The sequence below is a fragment of the Toxotes jaculatrix genome, chromosome 11, assembly GCF_017976425.1.
Source record: "Toxotes jaculatrix isolate fToxJac2 chromosome 11, fToxJac2.pri, whole genome shotgun sequence".
Classification (NCBI taxonomy): Eukaryota; Metazoa; Chordata; class Actinopteri; family Toxotidae; genus Toxotes; species Toxotes jaculatrix.
Genome location: NC_054404.1, coordinates 3,631,209 through 3,653,114, shown reverse-complemented (window position 1 = coordinate 3,653,114; position 21,906 = coordinate 3,631,209). Strand labels below are relative to the sequence as shown.

At 41.6% G+C, this 21,906-nt stretch overlaps 1 protein-coding gene across 2 annotated transcripts in view; it reads right to left on the bottom strand.

The window, feature by feature from the left end:
- Positions 1-21,906, bottom strand: part of cdh11 (cadherin 11, type 2, OB-cadherin (osteoblast)) — a 79,368-nt gene that overhangs the window by 18,756 nt on the left and 38,706 nt on the right. For both annotated transcript variants that reach the window (XM_041049162.1, XM_041049163.1), the window contains exons 3-7: positions 7,092-7,507; positions 6,328-6,467; positions 5,302-5,596; positions 2,238-2,357; positions 966-1,133 (exon numbers count right to left, since the gene is read on the bottom strand). In XM_041049162.1, coding sequence (XP_040905096.1) covers positions 966-1,133; positions 2,238-2,357; positions 5,302-5,596; positions 6,328-6,467; positions 7,092-7,242 — 874 coding nt within the window. In that variant the 5' untranslated portion in view covers positions 7,243-7,507. The remainder of the gene's footprint in view (positions 1-965; positions 1,134-2,237; positions 2,358-5,301; positions 5,597-6,327; positions 6,468-7,091; positions 7,508-21,906) is intronic.

Genomic DNA, 21,906 nt, shown 5'->3' with positions numbered 1-21,906 from the left:
TCACTGACTCCTCACAACAACCACATTTCTCACATCATCGTATCAGCGTTAACTTATGTAAACCAGAGCAACAAAGCAAATAAGACTTGAAGAAATTCCTCTGACCCCTTGTTTTTATCCATCAGTATCTTAACAGTTTTAGGCTCAGCTAACTTGGCTTTAACATACGCTCAGTGGTCACTTCATTAGGTACTTCTTTCTGTTAGAGAAAATACTTTCCTTTCCATTTGAGCACTGGCATTGGTCATTGTTCACGAAGCTCTCCTTGTGAATTCCCTCAAAATGTCAGTGTGTCGTGACCTACAGAATCAGATTTTTGCTTTACATTGCAAGATGCTGATACACAGTCAGAAGACACAGGACCTGGAGAGATGGTTTTGACAGTCTCTTTCTCTCTGCGTCTCCCTGTCTTTTATATTTTCTCCCTCGCTGCTTCTGTTCATGTCCCTCTCTTTTCTTGCCTATTCAGCTTCTCCACAGGCTAAATCCTAAGGCCTCATCTCTTCTTTTCTCCTCCCTTCTTCTCTCCATCCATTCCTGCAGCTACTCTGCTGAATCTCTGCCAGGAGACCCTCTGCTCAGAGCTACAGGAGGGGAGGAAGGGGAGAATGACGAAGAACAAAACAAAACAAAAAAAACGGGGCAGAAAGAAACTTAAGTGGGGAAGACAGGGAAAAAGAGAGTAGACACAGATTGAGTGCGTCATAGAGCGAGAGTGGAAGTCGACGAAAGCAAATACAGGGGCGCAAATCATTGATGATGTGATGACATGTTTGTCATAGATAATAATGTTCAGTTCCATCCTGTTGATTGTGTCTTGAAGTCTCACGGTTCAAACAGGAAACCAACATTTGTTCATCAGTGATGACGATTGTCATGTGTGGTTTTTATATTCGTTCATAGAAGAAAGTAAAGATTCTTCAGAATGAAGACTTGACTTTGATACAGCAGGTGTTTGTACTCACTCTGTGGGAACTTTGGAGGGTTGTCGTTCACATCTGTGAGTGTGATTTTAACCTCAGTGGTCCCCGACAGCCCGCCCATGTGACCACCCATGTCTTTGGCCTGGATGACGACGTCATACTCCTGGCGTGCCTCACGGTCCATGTTTGGCAAAGCAGTGCGAATTATACCTGAATGGACAGATTTGAACACCAAATTAATGCTCAGGTGACATTTTGTTCCCAAAAACTCACGATGCGATTTGTTTTCCTGTGACCAGGTGTCACTTACTTCAAGATATTTCATTTTGGAAGAAAACACATCATCGCTCGCATAAATAAGAACTTTAGTTAAACATGTGTTAAGTATTATTTTCCTCCATTTCAAGCCCCAGTAATCTTTTCTTTCTGTTTAATTCATCACCCGACACTCTCTTTCTATCTCTCTCTTTCTCTCTCCAGATGTCTCGCTGTAGTGTCGGGGAGTTGAGGCTTTCTACTGTCATATTATGCCAAGTGTGTGTGTGCATGCATGTGTGTGTGTGTGTGTGACAGCATGAAAAGCTGGTAATCTCCATACCAATTAGAAATGTGAGCTATGGATTTGAGCCAGTCAAATACCCAACACTGGTTTGATTAGCCAGATTTACTCTGCCCAAATCTCTCTCCCTCTCCATGCCCTAACCTCTCTCGTTCCATGGACTCGCTCTCTCTAAACCAGTTTCTCTCTCCTTCTCTACTCTAATCTCTCTCTTTCTGTTCTTCTTCACTCTCCACTCTGTCTGACCCAGCACAGCTCTGTGTCTGCCCTAACCTCTCTCTTGACATCTAATTTCTTCTTTTAATGCAAACCCAAATATTAGGCCTGGGCTCTGCAGAGACCAGGCTGAATGTCCTCTGGGGACCTCTTTTTTACGTCAGTGCCTTCTTTTCCTCACCAATTTCAGAGGAAAAGGACTTGCTGTTACTTGATCCCCGCAGCAGTGAGTACTTAGCTTTTTTATATTAAGAATAGCAGAGGGTAAAAATGTTGCGTAAAGATTTTGAGTCTGGTCTCAGCTAGAAGCAGTTTGCCTGGTGGTGTAGTTTCCACCGGATGCCGCTGCTTACCAAAGTGTGGACGTACTTGCTGCACATGTGATTTTATCGTTCCTGTTTGCAGGATGTTGGTCAGTGAACATGCATTAGAATAATCTTGTAAGCCTGTCCCTCACATCAGGGGCTTTAAGCCTCTACTTAGATGGATGTGGCGTAGATGGATGTAGACCCAGGGCAGCGTTCTGTTTTCAGCCTCACCTGTCTGAGGCTCCACAGAGAAATACGGTTGTCCTTGCAGTATGCTGTACACCAGCCTGGCGCTGTTTCCGTAGGTGGGGTCGTCAGCATCTGTAGCTGTCACCTGCATCACCGACGTACCTGCAGGACAGAGACACAGACGTGACAGACGAGTCAGGGGACGACGCAACCTCAGTGATCCGGTTCAAGAATGGTTTGACAAACGAGCTTGTCGTAGATTGTGTGCCGATGCACCTGCTTGCATCCGGTGGATGGAAAAAAGGAATGAACAACACTCTCCCTTCTCTCAGTATGCAGCTGAATTGCTCCTGTGGGATTGGTCTCCACTATTATTTCTCTACATTTCATCATGGTTGGGTGGAAACATCCACTCCACAATTTTAGTGATTTTCATTTTTTAAATACATTATATTCCCTCCATGCATTGACAGAGTTCTACAGCCCTTGGAATCATGAAACCCTTTCAGAACCCGTTGGATGTGAGAAATGCATGGTTGTCAAACTCAAAAAACAAGGCAGTTTATCTTCGTCCCCAAAAATTGACGTTTTGAAGATGTGGTGTTTTCACCCGACAACAGCAATTTCCTTCCAGTAAATCTCGTTTAACTGAACTTGACACAGTTAAGCTGAGCAAATAGGTCAAATAAATTAAATCTGCACAAGTGTGAAATGCATTTTATTAACTTTGCATAATTGTTAAATTTTCCCTTTTCGGATGTGACACAACTCGTAAAACTAACTCACACCCTGCCGTGTGGTTCTGTTCAGACCAGTTCTACAGCTGCGAAACCTGCAACACCTCTGTGAGAGAAAAGTAACATCAGCAGCAGTTTAGACCTGCAGATATACACACATCACTGCCACTCTCTCTCCATCATCTCCCTCTGTCTTTCTCCAGATGTTGAGCTGCAGTGTCGGGGAGTTGAGGCTTTCTGCTGTCATATTATGCCAAGTGTGTGTGCATATGTGTGTGTGTGCGCGTGTGACAGCATGAAAAGCTGGTAATCTCCAAACCAATTAGAAATGTGAGCTATGGATTTGAGCCAGTCAAATACCCAACACTGGTTTGATTAGCCAGATTTACTCTGCCCAAATCTCTCTCCCTCTCCATGTCCTGACCTCTCTCTTTCCATGGACTCTCAGTCCCTCTAAATCAGTTTCTCTCTCCTCCTCCTCCACTCTAACCTCTCTCTTTCTGTTCATCTTCACTCTGCACCCTGTCATATCGTTGCCTCTTATAGACACTGCAAGTAATGGCATCTTACACCACCCAACATTTGCACCACCTGCAGGCAGTGGATGCTACAGCTGCAGTTTCATTCTATTTATAGCAGGGTTTTGAATGTTTTATGAGGTTTTACATTTTGTTCAATACCAACAAGCAATGAATAAAACAGAACAGCATAGCATGGTATTTGTGAAATTTCCCAACTTGGGATGAATAAAGTATTTCTATTCTAAGTATTTCTATTCTATTTGTTGCTAGAATCAAAATGCGTAAAATATCTCAACCATGTAAACTCTAAAGATTTAGTCAGTGTGTCCTTCAGTTCTCTCTAAACACACATGATTTCAGGTGCTCGACCATCAGACGATCAGAGTCAGAGGCTTTTGCATCTTACTCCCTCTTTTTCTTTGCACAGATGAAATGTGGTTAGAACCTCCACTTTCATGCAAAGCAACCAGTAGGACAGTCTCTGAAGAAAGGCACAGCGAGACTCAGATATGAACTTTGTACTCCTGCTAGTATTTGGCAAAAAAAAAAAGGTTTTGATTAAATATAAAAAATGTGAATGCTAAAACTACTGGTGCTGTCTTCGCAGCTGGATAGGATTGGCTGTGCTTTTTAGGCGTATCACATCAATAACAGAGTATTGTTGTCGGTTCCACTGTGTATATAACTGTAATCAAGTTTGATTCAGCCCTGGTCTCAGTGTGGCAGCTACCTTAAGTGTACAGGATAAATGACTAAGAATGTTAATTTGAAAAAGAAGGCCTTCTCTATCTGTTCCAGTTCTGGCATCCATGAGGGAACATGGACCCAGTTAGTCAAATTACAGCTTTTCTTTCTGTTCCACTTCTGTCGTTGAGGCTGATGGCAGCCGGTGGCCCCTCCCCACCAGACCTCTGTATTCAGGTTTTATCTTAAGAGGCGGATGTGTGTGTGTGTGTGTGTGGGGGAAAAAAAAATCATTCACAGGTCCTTTTTGAATTTTTTTCTTTGGAAGCCCAGTCTATTCAGTGAAGGGATTTTTCTGGCTTTCAGGCAGAACAACTGCCAGTGTGGTTCATTTCAGGTCAACCATGAGGGGTCGAGGTGCTGTCCAACACTGCATAACACTTGGGAAGAAAATCTATCAAGATTAGAAGCTCTAAGTAAGGAGACTCTAAGGACATGGTATGAGCTCTTGCCTGTGCCAGCCTACTGCTAAATATTTCCCTGCTCCTGCTTTTGGTTGAGCACAATTTTCCCTTTTATGTAGATGTAAGAAATGAAAGGAGGAAAAAAAAAAAAAAAGAAACCTTTTTTTTTTTTTTTTTTTTTTTTTTTTAGGAGCTGAATCAGATAATGGCACTGCCTGATATCCACTTATCCGTCACACTTCCTGTGTTCAGATTTCAGTGATAATTAATAATGTATGAAAAAGGCTGTTTAGCAGACAAACAACACCAACTCCATCAGTGACTTCATTAACAAATGTCACTCAAGATAGAGTGGAGTGGACGCATCTCCTCTGTACCAAACAAAGACGGCATTTCACTATCTCTTCTGAATCACTGTTATTATCAGTTTATATGCGGAAACAAAACAAATGTGCCGGTCACTTTCAGCTGAAGGAGACGTTTTCAGATGTTTGGTCCTAATTACTGCTGAATTCTCAGTTTAGATGTTTTTAAATTAAGTGTCCTCATCTTCTACTACACTGTCACTATCCCGTTGTATTAATCAAAAATTAAATCTACTCATCAGCAGTCTTCAACCCAAGTCTCTCCCTTTTCCCCAGCACCAATACTTGACCACCCCTCCTCTTCCCATTACTTTTTTTTTTTTTTAAATACTCACCGACATTAGACATCTCAGGCACCCTGGCATAGTACGGCCCATGTAGAAACTCCGGAGGATTATCGTTGATGTCCTGAACTTTCACTATGAACTCTGATGGAGGCTCCAGGGGCTTATTAGTGTCTCTGGCCACTGCCTGGGCTGTTAAAGTGTACTGGGCCTGCTCCTCGCGGTCCAGGGTTTTCGTGGCGTGGATGTTGCCTGTCTTGTCATCAATAACAAAGATCGTTCCCGCACCTTCGCCAGAAAGGATATACTTGATGTTGCCATCGCCTGAGTCTACGTCTGAGTGGAGCTAAAGAGACAAAAAACAAGAGGAGAGGGAGGCAAACCAGAGGGGAAAATAAGACAGAGATGCATGCAAGGGGAGGACATCTGGATTTCAGATGTTGTGGAGTTGGAAGAATAAATGAGACAGATTGGTGATTGCACTGTGAGACAGGTTGCCTGGTTGGCAGATCTAACATGAAGCTTTTATTCCTCAATTCAAATGAAAGGAGCTGAAATACTAAGATGGAAAGGCTAGTTGATATGCTGTATGAGACGGGCAAACACTAATAAGTAAGAGATTTAAAACGTTGTCATAAAAAAAAAAAGAAGAATGCTCAACATTCAATTAAACTCGTGGTCTTCCCTTACAACCCCCTAGACAATAAAATATGATGTATTGTAAACATCATTTGTTGTTTGTTATGAAAGCTGCTCCTCGGTGTGAGTGATGTTGTTGTTGTCGAGGAGCACCACCAATCATCTTCACCCCTGAATGTGAACATGACCTCTCTCTTTCTCCCTCTACTTGATAAATGAGAAAAGCACATTCAGATCCTATTGGAGTTAGTCATTTGCCGTCACCCTCCGTGCCCCAGCCATGACTGTCGCTGGAGCGCAGTGCGGCTGGTAATTAAAAGAGCCACTCAGATTTTAGACTGTTCTTCAGGTATTGATTCGGTTTGACTCAAGAGAAGCGAGGAGGAGGAGGAGGAGCTGATGGAGGAATGCTTTATTAACTCAAACTATTATACTCACCCTGCCCACCAGGACTGGGTCAGGACCAGTGTACTCCTCAATGACAAAGAACTGATTCCAGACCCATCCTCGTTTGGACCTGTGGAGTACCTGGCCTTCCTTCCCCGCCCTCTGCCTGTGTTTGCGCATCGACAAATGACCTACGAGTGCAGAAGCAAACATCAGTACATTTTTCCGTTGAACCAGTTTAAGTCTCCAACACATTTATTGTGGGCTTTCATTCAAATTTTTTAAATTGTTAGAGGCAAAATAAAAAAGGCTTATTTAGGTCACTCTGTGTTGAGTGAGTGAACTATCACCATAACTGCAGCTGATTTTCTGAGAATATTTTCAATAGACTGAACTCAAAAGTGGGTGGGAGGCAGTAACCTCCTGAACAGAGAGGCCCACTTTTGAATCATGGATCACTGGTTCATATCCCAGCTGAGAAACTGTGGGTGGGAGGTGGGAACGACACACGCTTCAACAAGTAGTTCTTTAGGTGGGGAGGCACTTAACCTCTGTGTGTTGCAGTACAGCTGCTCAGTGGCTAACAAGAGCAGGCTGTGGTAGTACTGAGCAGCAGACATGTTTGAACATCTGTAAGTGAAGGATGTCTTTCAGTTATTATTCAAATGAATTAACTGATAAGTAAAAATAAAACAACGAGAAGAAAAAGGGTTGCAGTTGTCATGAAGTATGATCCAGTTAGATGCAGAATAACATCTTACAACATGACACGTGTTAAAGCCAGATTATGAGGAGCATTGTTTCTTCAGTCCCACCTGGATGTCTGTGTCTGTGGCTTCTTTGATCCAAGGAAGCATTTTCTCTCCCGGTTCCTAATGCGACGCTACAAAGCGCAGAAACTCCCACCAACACCAGGAGCGCCCTCAGCAGTCCGAGGCCCTGCCGCTTCATCATCAGCACTGCCATCTTGTCCAACCTGAGCAGCCGTGCACTTCACTCTGCCCCCTACTTTCTGGTTCCTCTCAGTGGAGCTCTGCTCCCACTGAGGTGATATCCTGCTTTTCTAATGAAATGTTGTTGATGAATCTCTAGTTCATTAGCTCAGATGGGGCCTGTTGCTGTGGATACTCATCACCAACTTTCACGTTACTTCCTTTCTTCTCCTTCTTGTGTTTGTTCTTTTTCTCTCTCACACAGTTTGTTCACTCCCTCTCTCCTCCAATCACAGAGCCTAAAAAAAGAAAGCAGAGAAGAAAGCAGCTTGATCAATAACCTTTAAAACAATACAAATCCAGCTTAAAAAAACGGTGCAGTTGAGCAATTTTACATTCAGATTAATAAAACCTTTGCTTTCAAACAAATTAATTCTTATAAAAGTGATTAATTTAACACTGATGGCAAAAAAAACCGTTTAGTACAGTTTAGTAATCTTCAATTCCTGTAGAGGGTAATGTTAATTGACTGCATTTGGAGATCTGACTTCTTAAATGCTTGTTGTCTTGATTAGGACATTGTACTAATTACCCAGACAATGCTGTCTGTAAACTCATTAGCTTTAATTCAATTAGACGCAGACTGATTCAGTGTGGAGAGGTACAGCTCATGTACAACACTGGGTCATTGTATTACTCTGTTTACAGCCTTTTCAAATGCAAAGGAAGCAATGTAAAGCAAATCTGAAAACATATTAAAGTCATTAAAGGCAGAATTAAGTACATGATTTATCCTCTTTACAGTTTCAGTGTCAGTATCAGTTTGATCTGTTAAACAGCGCACTGATCAGTGTACAGGCGATGATTCAGGCATCTTTGCCTCTGCAGTGAATGAATCAGCAGGAAAAAGACTAAATTTGATCCGTACAAAATCCAATGCGTCCGTCAACAGTCTTGAACTGTGAAGCAAGAAACTGTCTGCTCACAGCACGAAACTCTAGATGAATGTCAATGAAATGCCTTAAGTGCAATTTTAATGAAAAGTCTTGGCATATGAGCTTGTAGTAAAATAAATTTGATGAGCGCAGGGAAGGAATGAATCAAATGATGTCAAGATCCAGTGAATTGAGGACTGAAGATGATTAGGCCTCCAGCAGCCGTATGGGAGGTCATAAGCTCTGCTCTGTTGCGTTTCTAAACATCTAATTTTACTGTTTCAACAGAACAGAGCAGGCAGGCTCAGCTCCTGCTGTCAGCTTTTAGTACCAGCAAGTGCCAGGTTGGTTGTTTGTTTCTGATCTGGTACGGTTTTAAACAGTAACTTAAAAATGTGAAGAGAAAACAGGGACGTGACGAGCAATGCAGTCTTTGGATGAATTCAGTCTCAGGACAGTAAGTTTCTTTGCATGGACCATATGAATACATGTTGTGTACTTCTCTCTGTGTGTGTATACATGCATGTTTAATAATCAGTGGCTCGGTGGATGAGAAGATTCCTTCAGGACTCATTGGCTCCTGTTGACCACATGATCAGCCAACCAGGAAGTGTTGACAGTTAATCCCATAACGGCTCATCATCTGGCTAATTATCCTTGAGTTCTCTGATGGGTGTGCATAGCTCTTTGTGTATCTGTGTGTGGGTGTGTGCGTGTGTGCCTGTCTATCATTTATTTGTGTAAGCCTCAAAGCGTTTTCATCCTTGCCACCGCTACAGCAAGATGGCGGCTTGATGCAACATATCTGGGACTAAACTGAAAAATTACCATGAGAGAAAAAATGAAGGACTGAGGAGAAATCAGTGGAAAAAAGCTGGAACAGTGAAAACTGAAACAGAGGAGTGAAAAGGAGGGAGAAAGGGAGAGAAAGACATAATAATGTGAGGAAAATTTTAATTAATTTGTCAGTTTTTATCAAAAACTTCATGGACTTAAAACTAAATATGAGACACTACTAACTTGTGCAAAGAGCTGTTTTTGTCTGTGCATAAACTCAGGAATATCTGTTCGTGGAGGTCGGCACTTGCACTTGTGAAATCATTTGTGAATTTGAACAGACAATCTGCTAAAACTTTTGATAATTAACAAACAACACCACCAAAACAATTATAAACTCTGGTGTGCACTTGTTGTGCATGGAGCTGACATGTGCTATGCCGAACTTATTATCAGGCTCTCAAACTGTCATTTATGTGTCAAATTAAGTGTCAGGTTTATTTAACAAGTAAAAATAAAACAAGTCCAAAATAAATTGCTTTCACCAACGTCCTCATACTCTGCCACTGGTCACGTGCCGTTTGTCTCAGAAAGCTGTCAGATATGTGTCAAGTCCAACACATAGAAAACAACAATAATAAAACTGATTGATAGCCGTGTACAGAGTGACTGCTCTGAAAAACAGTGTGACTGTGAATATGATAACGTGTGACTCGCTTGATGACAATGAAATAACCCTGCTGTCAAATTCAAATAAAGCAAAAGCTAGAAAATCCACTCAGTTTCTGTTTACACTCGGAGGAGACACATTTGGTGAGTTTTGTAGTTTTTAAAATCAGCATAAGCATGTGTGGATGATGTGTGGCTGATATATATATATATATATATATATATATATATATATTTTGTTTCAGGGAGCTGCACAGTTAGAGAGAGAGAAAAACGCGACACAGAAACAGTGATAATGACTCCCTAAGGCCAGCATGCCTTTTGGCCAGACCACTTCCTCTGTCTGAATACATGACTCAAGAGTCACATTAGACTAGTGAACAGCAAACGTGTGTGTGTGTGTGTGTGTGTGTGTGTGTGTGTGTGTGTGTGTGTGTGTGTGTGTGTGTGTGTGTGTGTGTGTGTGTGTGTGTGTGTGTGTGTGTGTGTGTGTGTGTGTGTGCATGTGCATGTGCATGCCGTTCCCCTGGGCTCGTAGCATTGCTGTGAATACATGACTCAAGTGTTGGACTAGACTACTGTGATTCATTGGCTAACATGAGAGGGCAGCTAGACACACACTGTGCCTGCGTCACACAGAGGTCAAAGCAGTAGGGTTAAAAAATAAAAAAAATGCAGCATGACATGCCCCGCTGGCTGATACATGTTCACTAACTGACCAATCACACCATGTGTATTTATATGTATGTATTTATATGTGATTTTTTCCATTTCCTTTCCTGTTTTGAGTAAAGTGACGAGCAGGACAAACTCATAGTTAAGAAGTCTGTTCAGATTTTGTTCTTGAGAGAATTCAAGGGGTCGTTTTTTTGATGTTGATGGCAGCGAAAGATAGTTTGAGTAGTTAAAGCGAGGTTTAATAGAAAATTCATTTCTTTTTTTCTTTTTTTTTTTGTCATGCTCTCTTTCTTCCTCTCTCTCTGGCTGTGTCTCATGATAATCACAGTGATTATCTCCAGAACTGAAACAAAGCACATACGAGTATTTCTCCAACTGTGAATGCATGGAGAAATTTTTCAGTTTCTATTTTTTTTATAGTGCCTTTACACCCCCTCTACAGTTTAGAAGGCAACATGAAATTGAACGCCTTGTTAGGGAGAGAGGGGCCTTGAAGAAACAGTGGAGGAAGGCATCACTGGAGGACAGTGTGTATCTCAACCTCCTACAAAAACATATAACAGATTTCAACACTGGCAGAAAACCTCAGAATTCAACACATGAAAAAGAGAGGCACATACATCTTTCTACCAGGACACACAAGAAAAAAACCAGATCACTTAAAATGTCAAAGAGGGACCTTGAAGACCACCTGAAAACCACACACACCAGAGACAGGAGCAGAGAATCAGTCCACCAGCTGGATGACAGCCCTCAAAGATAGGGTGAGGCTGAGAAAGTGGTGAGGAAGGCAAGGACAACTTCAGCCCTGCGACCAGAGTGTCATACAGGCTGTGTAAGAATGCTCCACGTCCTGAGAGTCCTCCAGAAACGAATGGAGGTGGTATGGAAGAGACAAAGTAGCCCAAAGGTAGAAAAAAATAAAAATAAAATAACATATTTTAGAGTAGGAGATTATTTTATATTTATGTTGCCAATGATATAATTTGATTTAGAACAGATTTATTTAGTGTTTGTAAGAGTCAAAGTAAGCTGAACCGACTTGATTATTCTGGGGATATGGTTCTCACAAAAGTTTTTGTCTCTATCGGAGACATGTGGGAGACTGTTTTCCTCTCTTTCTCTTTCTGTCACTCCCACTCGGTCTCTGCCTCTCTCTATCTCTCCCTCCTTCTCTTTCCAAGCGCTCCCTCTGTCGGTGTCTCTGTATTGACTGTGCCTCAATTTCTCTCTTTCTCCATCATGAGCCAAACCTCCAACAGCAGCCATTAAGATAACACTGGAAAATGCCTGGAAACTATTCAGAAGAAAATAAAAAAGACTTGACCCTATGTTTTTTTCCCTCTCTTCAGACTTTCTTGCTCTCCTTCTCTCTCTAGGGGTCAGCAGTAATAAAGGTGATTCATTCACGTACAAATGTGATATATATATATATATATATATATATATCCTTGCCTGCCTCGGCACACTGTGTGTGAGTCTGTAGCTGGCTGTGTGTGTCTTTTCATACGCCCCCCCGTCCGTCTCCTACTGCCTGTGTCAGTGATGTGTAGGCAAACAGTGATCTCACCGTACCTTGTATGAACAATGTTTACGAACGGAATAATCCATAAATGTGAGAATTAAAGGAAAAGGAGGGGAGGTAGGGGCAATATTTGTTGTAAATTCTTCCTTGTGCTGTGGTTTTTCTTTTCACACTGGACAAGGCCTTTCAAACGTGGTCTGTTCGTAAAAACCAGACCTGATCCCAAATCTCCCACACATGCATCTACAGAGCAAAACCCCCGGTGTTTAAGAATTTATCATCTGACTTTGTCTGGAGTTGTTTGGGGCTGGTGTGGCTCAAAGGAGAGTTTTCACTTATAATGATAATGGATTTTTGATAATGACGATTTATGATCAGAGTTTTAACACCTCATGAGTGCCATGACACAGTTCAGATGCTGACACACAATTGGCAAGTTTGCTGGTCCTCCTCTGAGCTGACCACAGTGAACATCAACTGTCCTCCAGCCATGAAGCTAAAGGATTATGTCTGAATTAGCTAACTGGCCAACATGAACAGGAATGGATGTAGAATGTGTTGTTTGTTCCCACAGCGCAGCCTGAAGGCGACATTTGTCCCTTCTGTGTTCTCACAGCCACTGTATCATCGTTTGTTCCTGCCACATTGGTGTCATTTGGCATGGTGGTGAGTCTGTTCTGACATGAACCAAGATGGCGGCACAGCTGAGAACTGTGGGTTGTACCCTCATTTTGAACCTGAATTTATTTGAGGCAATGAAATAATAAGAGCAAGAAAAAAAAAACCCAACAAAGCTGTTTTCAAATCATAGCAACGGTAATAAACTTTAGCTTTTACTAGTATTAGATTTGCGTTTTTGTATGATATGGTATTATATTCTGATCTAAAAGCGTACTAAGCTACAAGTGTGTGTTTAAGTTCTCGCCTGAGGAGATGCACTCAAGGACGCCACAAACACACAGTGATTGGCTTTTGCCAGGATCAAACCTGTAACTGTTCACTCACACGAGAGCGCCTCCAACCGCTGGACCCTCTATAACCCCAAACAGTATTTGAACCAGATGTGATATTTTTCCTTCTCTGTTTATGCTGGGATGAGAAAGGGGGTCATGCGAGGTTTAAAATGAGATTTTCTGTTACTGTAGAAATCCACTCCTACTCTTGAAAACAAATCCCCAAGCTACTCTGCTGTAGATGCAAAGCTGTGGACTGTACTTACCCCCCCCCCTTCTTTTAAAATGTCGAGTTTCTTCAAGTGACATGTTCTGCAAGGAGAGAGATGGATGAAGTGAACCAGGCAGGGAGCGAGAGGAAGGAGGGATGAAAGAAAGAAAGACAACCAACAGAAATAAAAATGGAGTGGCCTTGTTTCAGTCCGACCGTGTAAAAGTGAACACAAACTTGAGATGTTGCAAAGATCTGACCTTAAACTGTTTGTTTCCATCTGATGGTTTGAAGCAAACGCATTCGATTCTGAAAAAAATTAGGAAACAACCAAGATTTCCACCAGAAAATACAGGCTTGGGGAGTAATCGTCGTAATGAAGTGTAGTTACCATTACGGAAATATGGTTAAAAGAAAACCAAAGACTGAAGAGTGACAGACTGAGGAGTCAGTGAGGGACACGGAAAGCTCAATGACCGAAAGATGTACAGACAGGCACAGAGTCAGTGTATTAAAGTTCACTTTCAGTGTCTCGTTTCGGAGGCCGGCTCTTTGTGGTCTGTTAAAAGCTTAAAAACAGAGTGGTGCTGAAAACAGACACCCAGCGTTTAGCTCACACCACGAAACCTGAGGCTTAATTGCCTTTCAATTAGAGGAACTAATAGGCCTGTGTGTGTGTGTGTATGCGCTCGTGTGTGTGTGTGTGGTGAAGCGATTATAAAGAAAGAGCTGCAACGCTTTCTCAGCATTCACGAAAATAGGTATTAATGAGAGGCTAGCAACACCAACAGACTCACGCACAGACACAGACCCGCAGTTACTGCACAGTTAGTCGGGTGTGCGTATGTGTGCGTGCATATCTGTGTCTGTTAGGTGCGGTATGAATTTGTGAGTGAGCGCGTGTGTGTAGAGGTTGCTGATTCCTGTTAAGCCATTAGTGAAATTCAAGTGCTAATTACCACCCACAAGACCCCACGTCTGCTGTTTTCAGACACACACTCACGCAAACACACACACACACACTTTCTTGTAGCATGTACTATTATGTCTAATCAACCTCATTAGTATTGTTTTACATGAAAAGGAATGAAGTTCTAAATGTTCTGCTGTTTTATATCCAGAACATGGAAATGTATTTATCGTGCAATCTAATGATTATGCAGTTTAGGATTATGTCGTTTATTATGCTTTCTCATGATTTCAGACAGAAATGATGGGGAAGATGATGGGGTGAAGAGCGTGAAAGATAAAGAAATCAAAGTAAACCAATTTAGATTTGATCTGGTGTACTTTCTCTCTCTCTCTCTCTCTGTTTTTTTTTCCCCCTGGAATCAGTGGTGCACAGAACAAAGCCCAGTCAAAGGCACATGGCTTCATAATCACCGACCATAACACTGACTCTGACAGTGGCACAGTTAGAGGCACGTGGCACAGAGAAAAACGTGTAGCCATACATCACCAGTAGGTTTGATAGGGACGAGCATCAGTCAGCGGTTACCCATCTTTCTAAAGGTAATGCGCTTTGTGACACAGAGCTTTGATAGGTTTTTGATGGAGAGAACTGTCTGAAGAGGATCAGTTTCATGTATGAAGCAGAGCAAAAGCATCTCCCACAAGGAAACTGATGCCCCTTGTGTGGAAGGGGCAGAGTCATCGTGAGTGAATATGGACTCACTTAGCTTGGGAGGAGTAAGCACAGTTGGTAAATGATGTGCTTTTGGGCCTCGGAGAGCAGGAAACAGGTAATTGATTTCAGGAAAACAGCTGAATACGTATTGCATGTACGGACAGTTCAGCTACAGGAACAGATAACGCTTTAGTCAGTCTCTGTCCTCCGTAGAAGGTGTGGCTTCCAATGCGTCCTCTTCTCTCCTCGTTTTATCATTTTTCAGTTTATTTCTTATTTTGATACTGATCCATATGTGAAATGAAAAAAGTAATTATTACAGTAACAATCTGGAGAAAGAAATTAGCAGCCAGTAATTTCTCTGATATTGCTAGTGGCACAACAAAAAAGTTGTGGCGTGTTATGTTAATTTGAAAAACGCTAAATAAAGAAAGCTGTTAATGGAGAAGACAAACAGTGTGCTGACAGCACGCACAAACTTCCATTTGTTGCATTCAGCCAGCTAGCACCTAATTAACTCTGCCATTGTTCACACGCAGAGCTAAATTATTCTGTTTATTTTTACCAAATAAAGTGCTTTGAGAGAATCACACTGATTTGTATGGAAATGATATGCAGTAAATTATGTGCAATCAGAGCAAATTCTTTCTCCTAATGAGACAGAGATAACTTTTTAAAATCATTTGGCAAACATGTTTTGTACCTTTTAATAGATTGTAAGGCCAGTTTTCTTTACTATTTTATATCACTGTGATAGTCGACTCATTATTTCATATCATGCATTCATCAAAACTCGGCTCGAATGTGAGACACAGCCATTATTTCCCACATGGAGAGCATACTTCGTCTTTGTGTGGTTACTCGTGCACCTTCATCAGTCAGAATGTTTCTATTCAAACACACTTTCACAGAGCTTATTAGTAGTTTTGGTAACTTTAGGAAGCCCCTTTAACAGAAAGTAATTCATTGTAGTATTCACGAAAATGTAGACTGTTTTCAAAACGTCCTCCTTATATAAAAAAGCTCAGACAATGAATTTGGTGAAGAAACTAGGATTTCACTGCAGTGAAACACAATGAAAACATAAACAACGTCAGTAACGGGGTGAATGTTTCAGCAGGGTGCGTCACAGTTCTGCTCCTGATTTGGCCTTTGAATTCTTAAGCAAATCCTCTGGCCTGAAAACAAGTTGATGACCGAACCAATCCGCTCTCTTCCAAACGAACAGCCGAAATAGACAGTAAAACAACGGGAGATGCAGTTAAGCTTGAGGCAAAACAATGCAGCCCCAATTAGCCTGCTGTCTGCTGCTCATTGGCTCTTGGTTTGCATGGGAATGCCTTCTTCATGGGCTTCAACTTTGTCACTATTAGGCCTTTCACTGACAATTGGAAAGACGAACTCCACATTAGCGATGTTAATTATAATGAGTAATCTCCAAAATGGCCAACACCAGAATTAAAAGTGTGAAAATAAAAAAGAAGAAGAAAGAGGCAATGCTGTGCAAAGGTCTTGTACAGACAGCTATGTTTGAATTAGGAACCTTATGAATGTGGTGGTGAAGGGCATCCTTAATTAACCGGCACTTGAATTCTTCTTCTTTTTTATCTCGCTCTTTCCTTCTCTTTCTCCTTTCCTGTTGTTCATAATGTGTTTTTTTTTTATTTCTCCTGCTCTTTCTCTCTTTTTCCTCTTTCCTTTTTTTCTGTCACAGTCCAGTAGGATCCACCATAGCAATTATAGCTTTGCATTACAGCGTCAGACTGATGCTGTAATTACTGCAGAAGACTTTTAGAATACACTCAGGAAAGGAAAATGAATATGGATAATCACATGGTGCTGTAGTGGTGATGTTTGTTCTTATTTTATTTTTGCTTCCTTTATTCTTGTTTATCACATTTTACTTTTTATTACTCTCTTTTTAGAAAATGGCTCGTGATCGTCAGAAACAGCCAGACTAAAATGTCCAGAATCAATCATCCGGTCTTCTCATTTGTGTGTGTGTGTATACATCCACAATTGATTAATGAATGAAGTACTTAAAAAACAATGCAGATGAACGAGAACATCTGCAGAGGGTCAAAGTTCACAGACACACACAAGAGATTCATGACACTGTTGCTGCACCTTTTAATCTGAGACTTTAAAAGATAGATGAGTGTGACAGCAGATGTGCCAAGACAAACATGGACAGGGGAAAAAAAAGGGGGAATAGTCACTTGGAAAAGATGCTGTCCAATCATAAAAATAGACACACAAAAACACACAATTCCTGGAATAGAAATGGGGGAGGGAAGAAGTTTTGAGGAATTTATGCTACGGAAAGGCAAGCAAAACCTGAGACTCTCAATGCCTCATGCACACTCTGTCTTTCTCAGTCCCTTTCTCTCTCTCTGTGTGTGTGTGTGTGTGTGGTTTTGGTCTATAGCCCCTAAGGGAGGTAGAGAAAGAGAGAGGTGGGGGGGCAGGAAACGGTGGCGTCTGGAATTGATTTGAGGCTAAAGGAAAAATAAAATACTTCAGATTCTTAAAGGCTCGGGGAGCAGGGACAGACGACCACAAAGAAATGAAGGAAGGTATGAAAGAGAGAGAGAGGCCACATAACCACAAAAAAAAAAGAAAAGAAAAGAAAAATGAGGCTATAAAGCAAACATAAAGAAGGATTTATACTTGTACTGAAGTCTGGGAGGTCAGCACATGTCAAGCACATTGTGGCCTAATCATATGTGTACAGCTTCAAAAATGCAACAACACAGGCTGCGCGGACACGATGAGAACTGTGATTCTCCTTCTGCCTCGGCCAGTTTGTATTTCTTTGTGCTGGCATAGACTGTTGACAAAGACAGCGGCTGAAGACTGATTATAAGGACGGACAGATGACTTTATATTTGAAGCACGAGATTGTCCAAAATAACAGCTGGCACACCAGTTTTGCAGCAGTGGCAGTCAATGAAGGAAGCCATGTGCAAGAATATTAATTAGTTATTTCATGGTTACCTGCAGGATAGCTGCGTCAACTTTGCAGCAGTATAATTCAGAAAAGAATGATCACAAAAGTCAAAAGGAACACCAAGAAAATAGATATTAAGAAGGAAAGAGAAGAAAGAATGGAAAATATTGCTGCTACAATGGAGAACTGGCATGAAGGAAAAAAGGGGGGTAGAGAAACGAGTAACAGGAGGTATGGAGAGTAACTTGAGATGCTGCTGCAGTGGCTTGAGATTCACTTTAAAACCCGTTTCACACTGCAGCTGTGAAACTGTTTATTTTCTATCCCATTTCAACAGCAGTGTGTAAGCACCCAGCTTCTCACGGTGACAGCTACCTTGATCCTCACACATGGAGAAATGTTTCTTGACAAGAGGATCCAATCCAAGCTGAATCACTCACTCTGCAAAATGGTAAAGGCTGATACATAAATCAGTGAAACGCACATAAATTACACCCGGCCATATGGTAACACTAAAAGGCTACGTAAAAAAAAAAAAGTGAACACATTTTAGTCGTAAAAAGGACTCTTGAAGTCCGTGTTAGAAGCTGGAGTAGCAGAGGGCGTCCTGTGAGACATGGCAAATATCTTCAGTAATTACTCAGCATTAACACTTACTGTGACTGCAGCTATATATTTAAAATCTTTGTGTTTATGAATAGTTTATGATTTTTTTTTTTTTTTTTGAGTAGCTGACATTTTACAGTAATTCCTTTAAAACAGTTGTGACTTTTTAAAATGACATTACTTCAGTAGTTCAGTCAGTCTTTAGCTCGATGTTTCTCCATGGTAAGCTGCAGAAACTGTAAATCACTACTCTGCAGAGGGCCAGTGAATGTACCATTAACCGATCAGCGTGAAGCTCGTTCATCTTATTAGCAAAGCTCGTTAAACCGACCACAACAATGATGAGCGCTGTTTTGTGTTATTGGCCCCATGCAACAGTTACACAGCTGCCAAACCGCCGCAGATGGAGGAGAAGGAGGCAGGTAAAAAGAATTTATGGCTCCTTCAAGTCCACGGCAAACAAGTGAAATTATGAGAAGACAAATAATGGATGATTTTGACGGAGGATTGAAGAGATCAGTTAAAATTGCAAAGCAGTATGGGGGAAAAGGAGGAAGAAAGAGAGCAACAGAGAAGGATTTGTGTCCAGCTAGGTTAGCCATGTGTGTTCATGCTTTAGCAAGCTCAGCCAGTCTGTTCCAACATGATGAATAGAGACTAAATATATTAGAATATGAGACAGAAAGAGAGGGAGAGATATCAAAGGGAGGCTGAGAGGATAGGAGGTGGAAATCCTCTTTTTTCCATTCTTCCCCATAGAGAAATGAGAGAGTTAATCCTCAGGGGCTTACATTTGTTTTTTCTCTCTATCGCTCTTTATTTCAGTATCTCTGCCTTCTGACATTCTCTCTGCTCCCTCCTGATCTTCACTTTCCTCCCTTTCATTCTCTCTTTGTGTTTTTATACTCTCATTCTGCTGTTAACCATCATCCATATTTGCCTCTCTTCACTCTCCCCTCCATGTCCCTCTCTTGTTGAATTCCCTCTGTCCCCAAATCCCCATCCTTTTCTCTCTCCCCTCCATCCCTCTGAATCCTTGCAGGGTTTATGGGTTTATGATGCATGGTAATCTCACCGCAAACACATTTATCTCCTCATTCTTTCTCTTTCTTTCCCTCTTCTCCTTTTTCTTTTAGCTCAGCAGGGCTCTGAGCTGTGATGATACTTGCAGGATATTTACATCTGATTGGTGGATGCGGAACAGAGTGAAACGTATTGACAGAAGAACAGAAGAGGGCAGTTGAGAAGCTGAGGAGCGAGGAAGGAAGCCGAACAAGACCAAACAGAGCAGCGAATACAAATTCAGAGCACAGCACTACAGATAAAGGCCAGTTCAGAGCAGAATTAAAATGAGATCCATCCAGGCAGGGCCTATCTATCTATCTCTCCGTCTGCCTGTCACCAATAAGAAGGGTCCCATTTAGGTCACCCACCGTTGTTTTCCTACTTCTGGTGGAAATCTAGTGCAGGTTGTTTTGTGGTGGTAGGCTTGGTTGATCAAGCCAAGCCTGTAATCTCATATTGGAGGAAAGCTCCATATCTTGCATCCTTTTAGCCCCCAAAAAGCAATTTCCCTCCATTCTGAAATGCCATTTTCTCCTGACAGTAGATCCCTTAAGCTTTTAAATTAAACATGTTACCTGATTTCTTCATTCAGTGTTCCCGAAGCTCTGACGATTACATCATCACCTGTGTGGCTGCTTTATAAGGACAGATTTGCACACAAAGCCGTGCTGCAGTAAAGAATAGCTTCTCTTTACTTTATGGGGTTCACACTGTTTGAAACAGGCATCAGGTCTCATCACCTCTCTGCTGACAGGAGAGAAAACTGTATCCTAAACAGCTGCCTTTCTCTTCTAACATAAAACATGAGCGCGTTGTGCCGTGGCATTTCAGGATACCTGGCTGTTGAAGTTCAAATTTTTTCAGTCACCTTATAGCTGTTTGAATTGTTCTGTGGAGTCTCCTAGTGCATAAAAAGGCAGAGACACGTCAGTGTCAGCTCCGTCAGAGGGAGGTTTTTTTTTATGAAATGAGCCAGCAATTATGCCATTTTGTAAGTGCATCAGTTCACACGGTAGTTCCATCACTGCTCACTTACTCTACACCCATTTTTCTGTGCAGTCGAAAAGGATCTAAAGCTGAAAAAGTCTGTCTCCAAAACTTCAGACATGTAGTACCTCACACTAATTTTTAGACCTTAAGCTGATGCTCTTATTCAGAGTGGTGAAAGGCTGAGTGCAAGAGTAGTAATGGTAAGCTTAATCCACTACATTGCAGACATCACAAAAGACAAATCTAAAGAAAGGGGTCAAACCATCAAAGCCACTGTCAGTGTCCAGGCAGCATTTACAGTGACGTGCTTCCGTTACCCTCCAGTGATCCCAGAGAAGTGATGGCAGCGTGATCCGGAAAGAAATCGTGAGGTTTCCATTAAAGGATTGATCTTTCAAAGATGCTTGATTCTTCCTGTCATTTTCATCCATCCATCCATCCAACGCCAACCACGGATACACGATCAGTAACAAACACAAACTCCAACCTCCTATACCCCAGTAACACAGCGTCTGATGATGGATGGAGATGGATGCAGAGTAAAATCCTTACTGAGTTACTAACAGATCACTCGTAACGAAGCAGGTAGTCAGAATAATCTTTTGGATTTGTGAGAGGGAGCAGACGTGGTGAGGTGGTAGTTTCGTTTTGTTTAATTTTGTTTTTATCTTCACACATTTGAATTGCTGATGTGTACATTTAGTTGCTTCCAAGAGAAACCTTGAATGTCAAAGAGCTCAGCAAGGGTTTTTTTTTTTTTTTTTTTTTTTTTCTACTTTCTGCCTTCCAGCATCCCAAACTGTCACTGATGCAGCTCATTGCATCTCTGGAATAATTGCACGGTACCTGTTTGTGTTTGTGTGGGTGGGTGGGAAAGGCCAGTGTCTTTAAAACTCTCCCCAGGTTTTCCAGAGTATTTTATTGATGTGTGCTTTTCTATATCTAGCTCTCAATCAGTCAGACTGCCGGGTAATCAATACTGGTAGAGGGCATTAAAACTCCCACAGTGTGTATTTGTGTAAATCCCTGGAAAAAGAATCTTCTCCTCTCTAATTCCTGCTCCTTATCTATCCTCCCAGACACCCATCAGTGTCACATTTAAAGATATATGAGCCTGATAGTTAACGAGTTTTAACAGCATTTTCCTCGTCTACTTTTCACTTTTGAGAGAGGCTTATCAGCACTGTGTTGCACACTCCACTGACTTTATGTGTTCATACTGTGTGTATATATATATATAATGTTTTGTAATGTTTTGCAAATGCTAAACATTACATTTTTTCTGTAGGTTAAACACATAATTTCTAGCTTCCCGTGTGACATGAAACAGATCTTGAACTTTAACTGGTTTCCTGTAAAGAAAATGTATAAAGACTTGAATTCAAACACGGGCGTCTGTGAAATGATCAGTGTTTCAAAGATGCCTCATATCCAGCCCGTTTGCCCTTCTTCGATGGTGGATCCATCTGTCTGCCCTTGTTTTCCTCATTTTCGGTGGCTACACAGTCAACCCATAATTATTGTCCTCCACAACTGATCAGTCACATTCACCGTTTGATTCCACTGTGCTTCAGAGTTTGAATACCCACAAATGCACAAGCAATAAAGCACAAGTGCAGAGAGAAGCAGCTGCGACCTGATTGACCCACTTTCTGAGACACAGCTGTCCTACACAATAGATCAGATCATTAATAGGTTGGAAACCAGGGTTT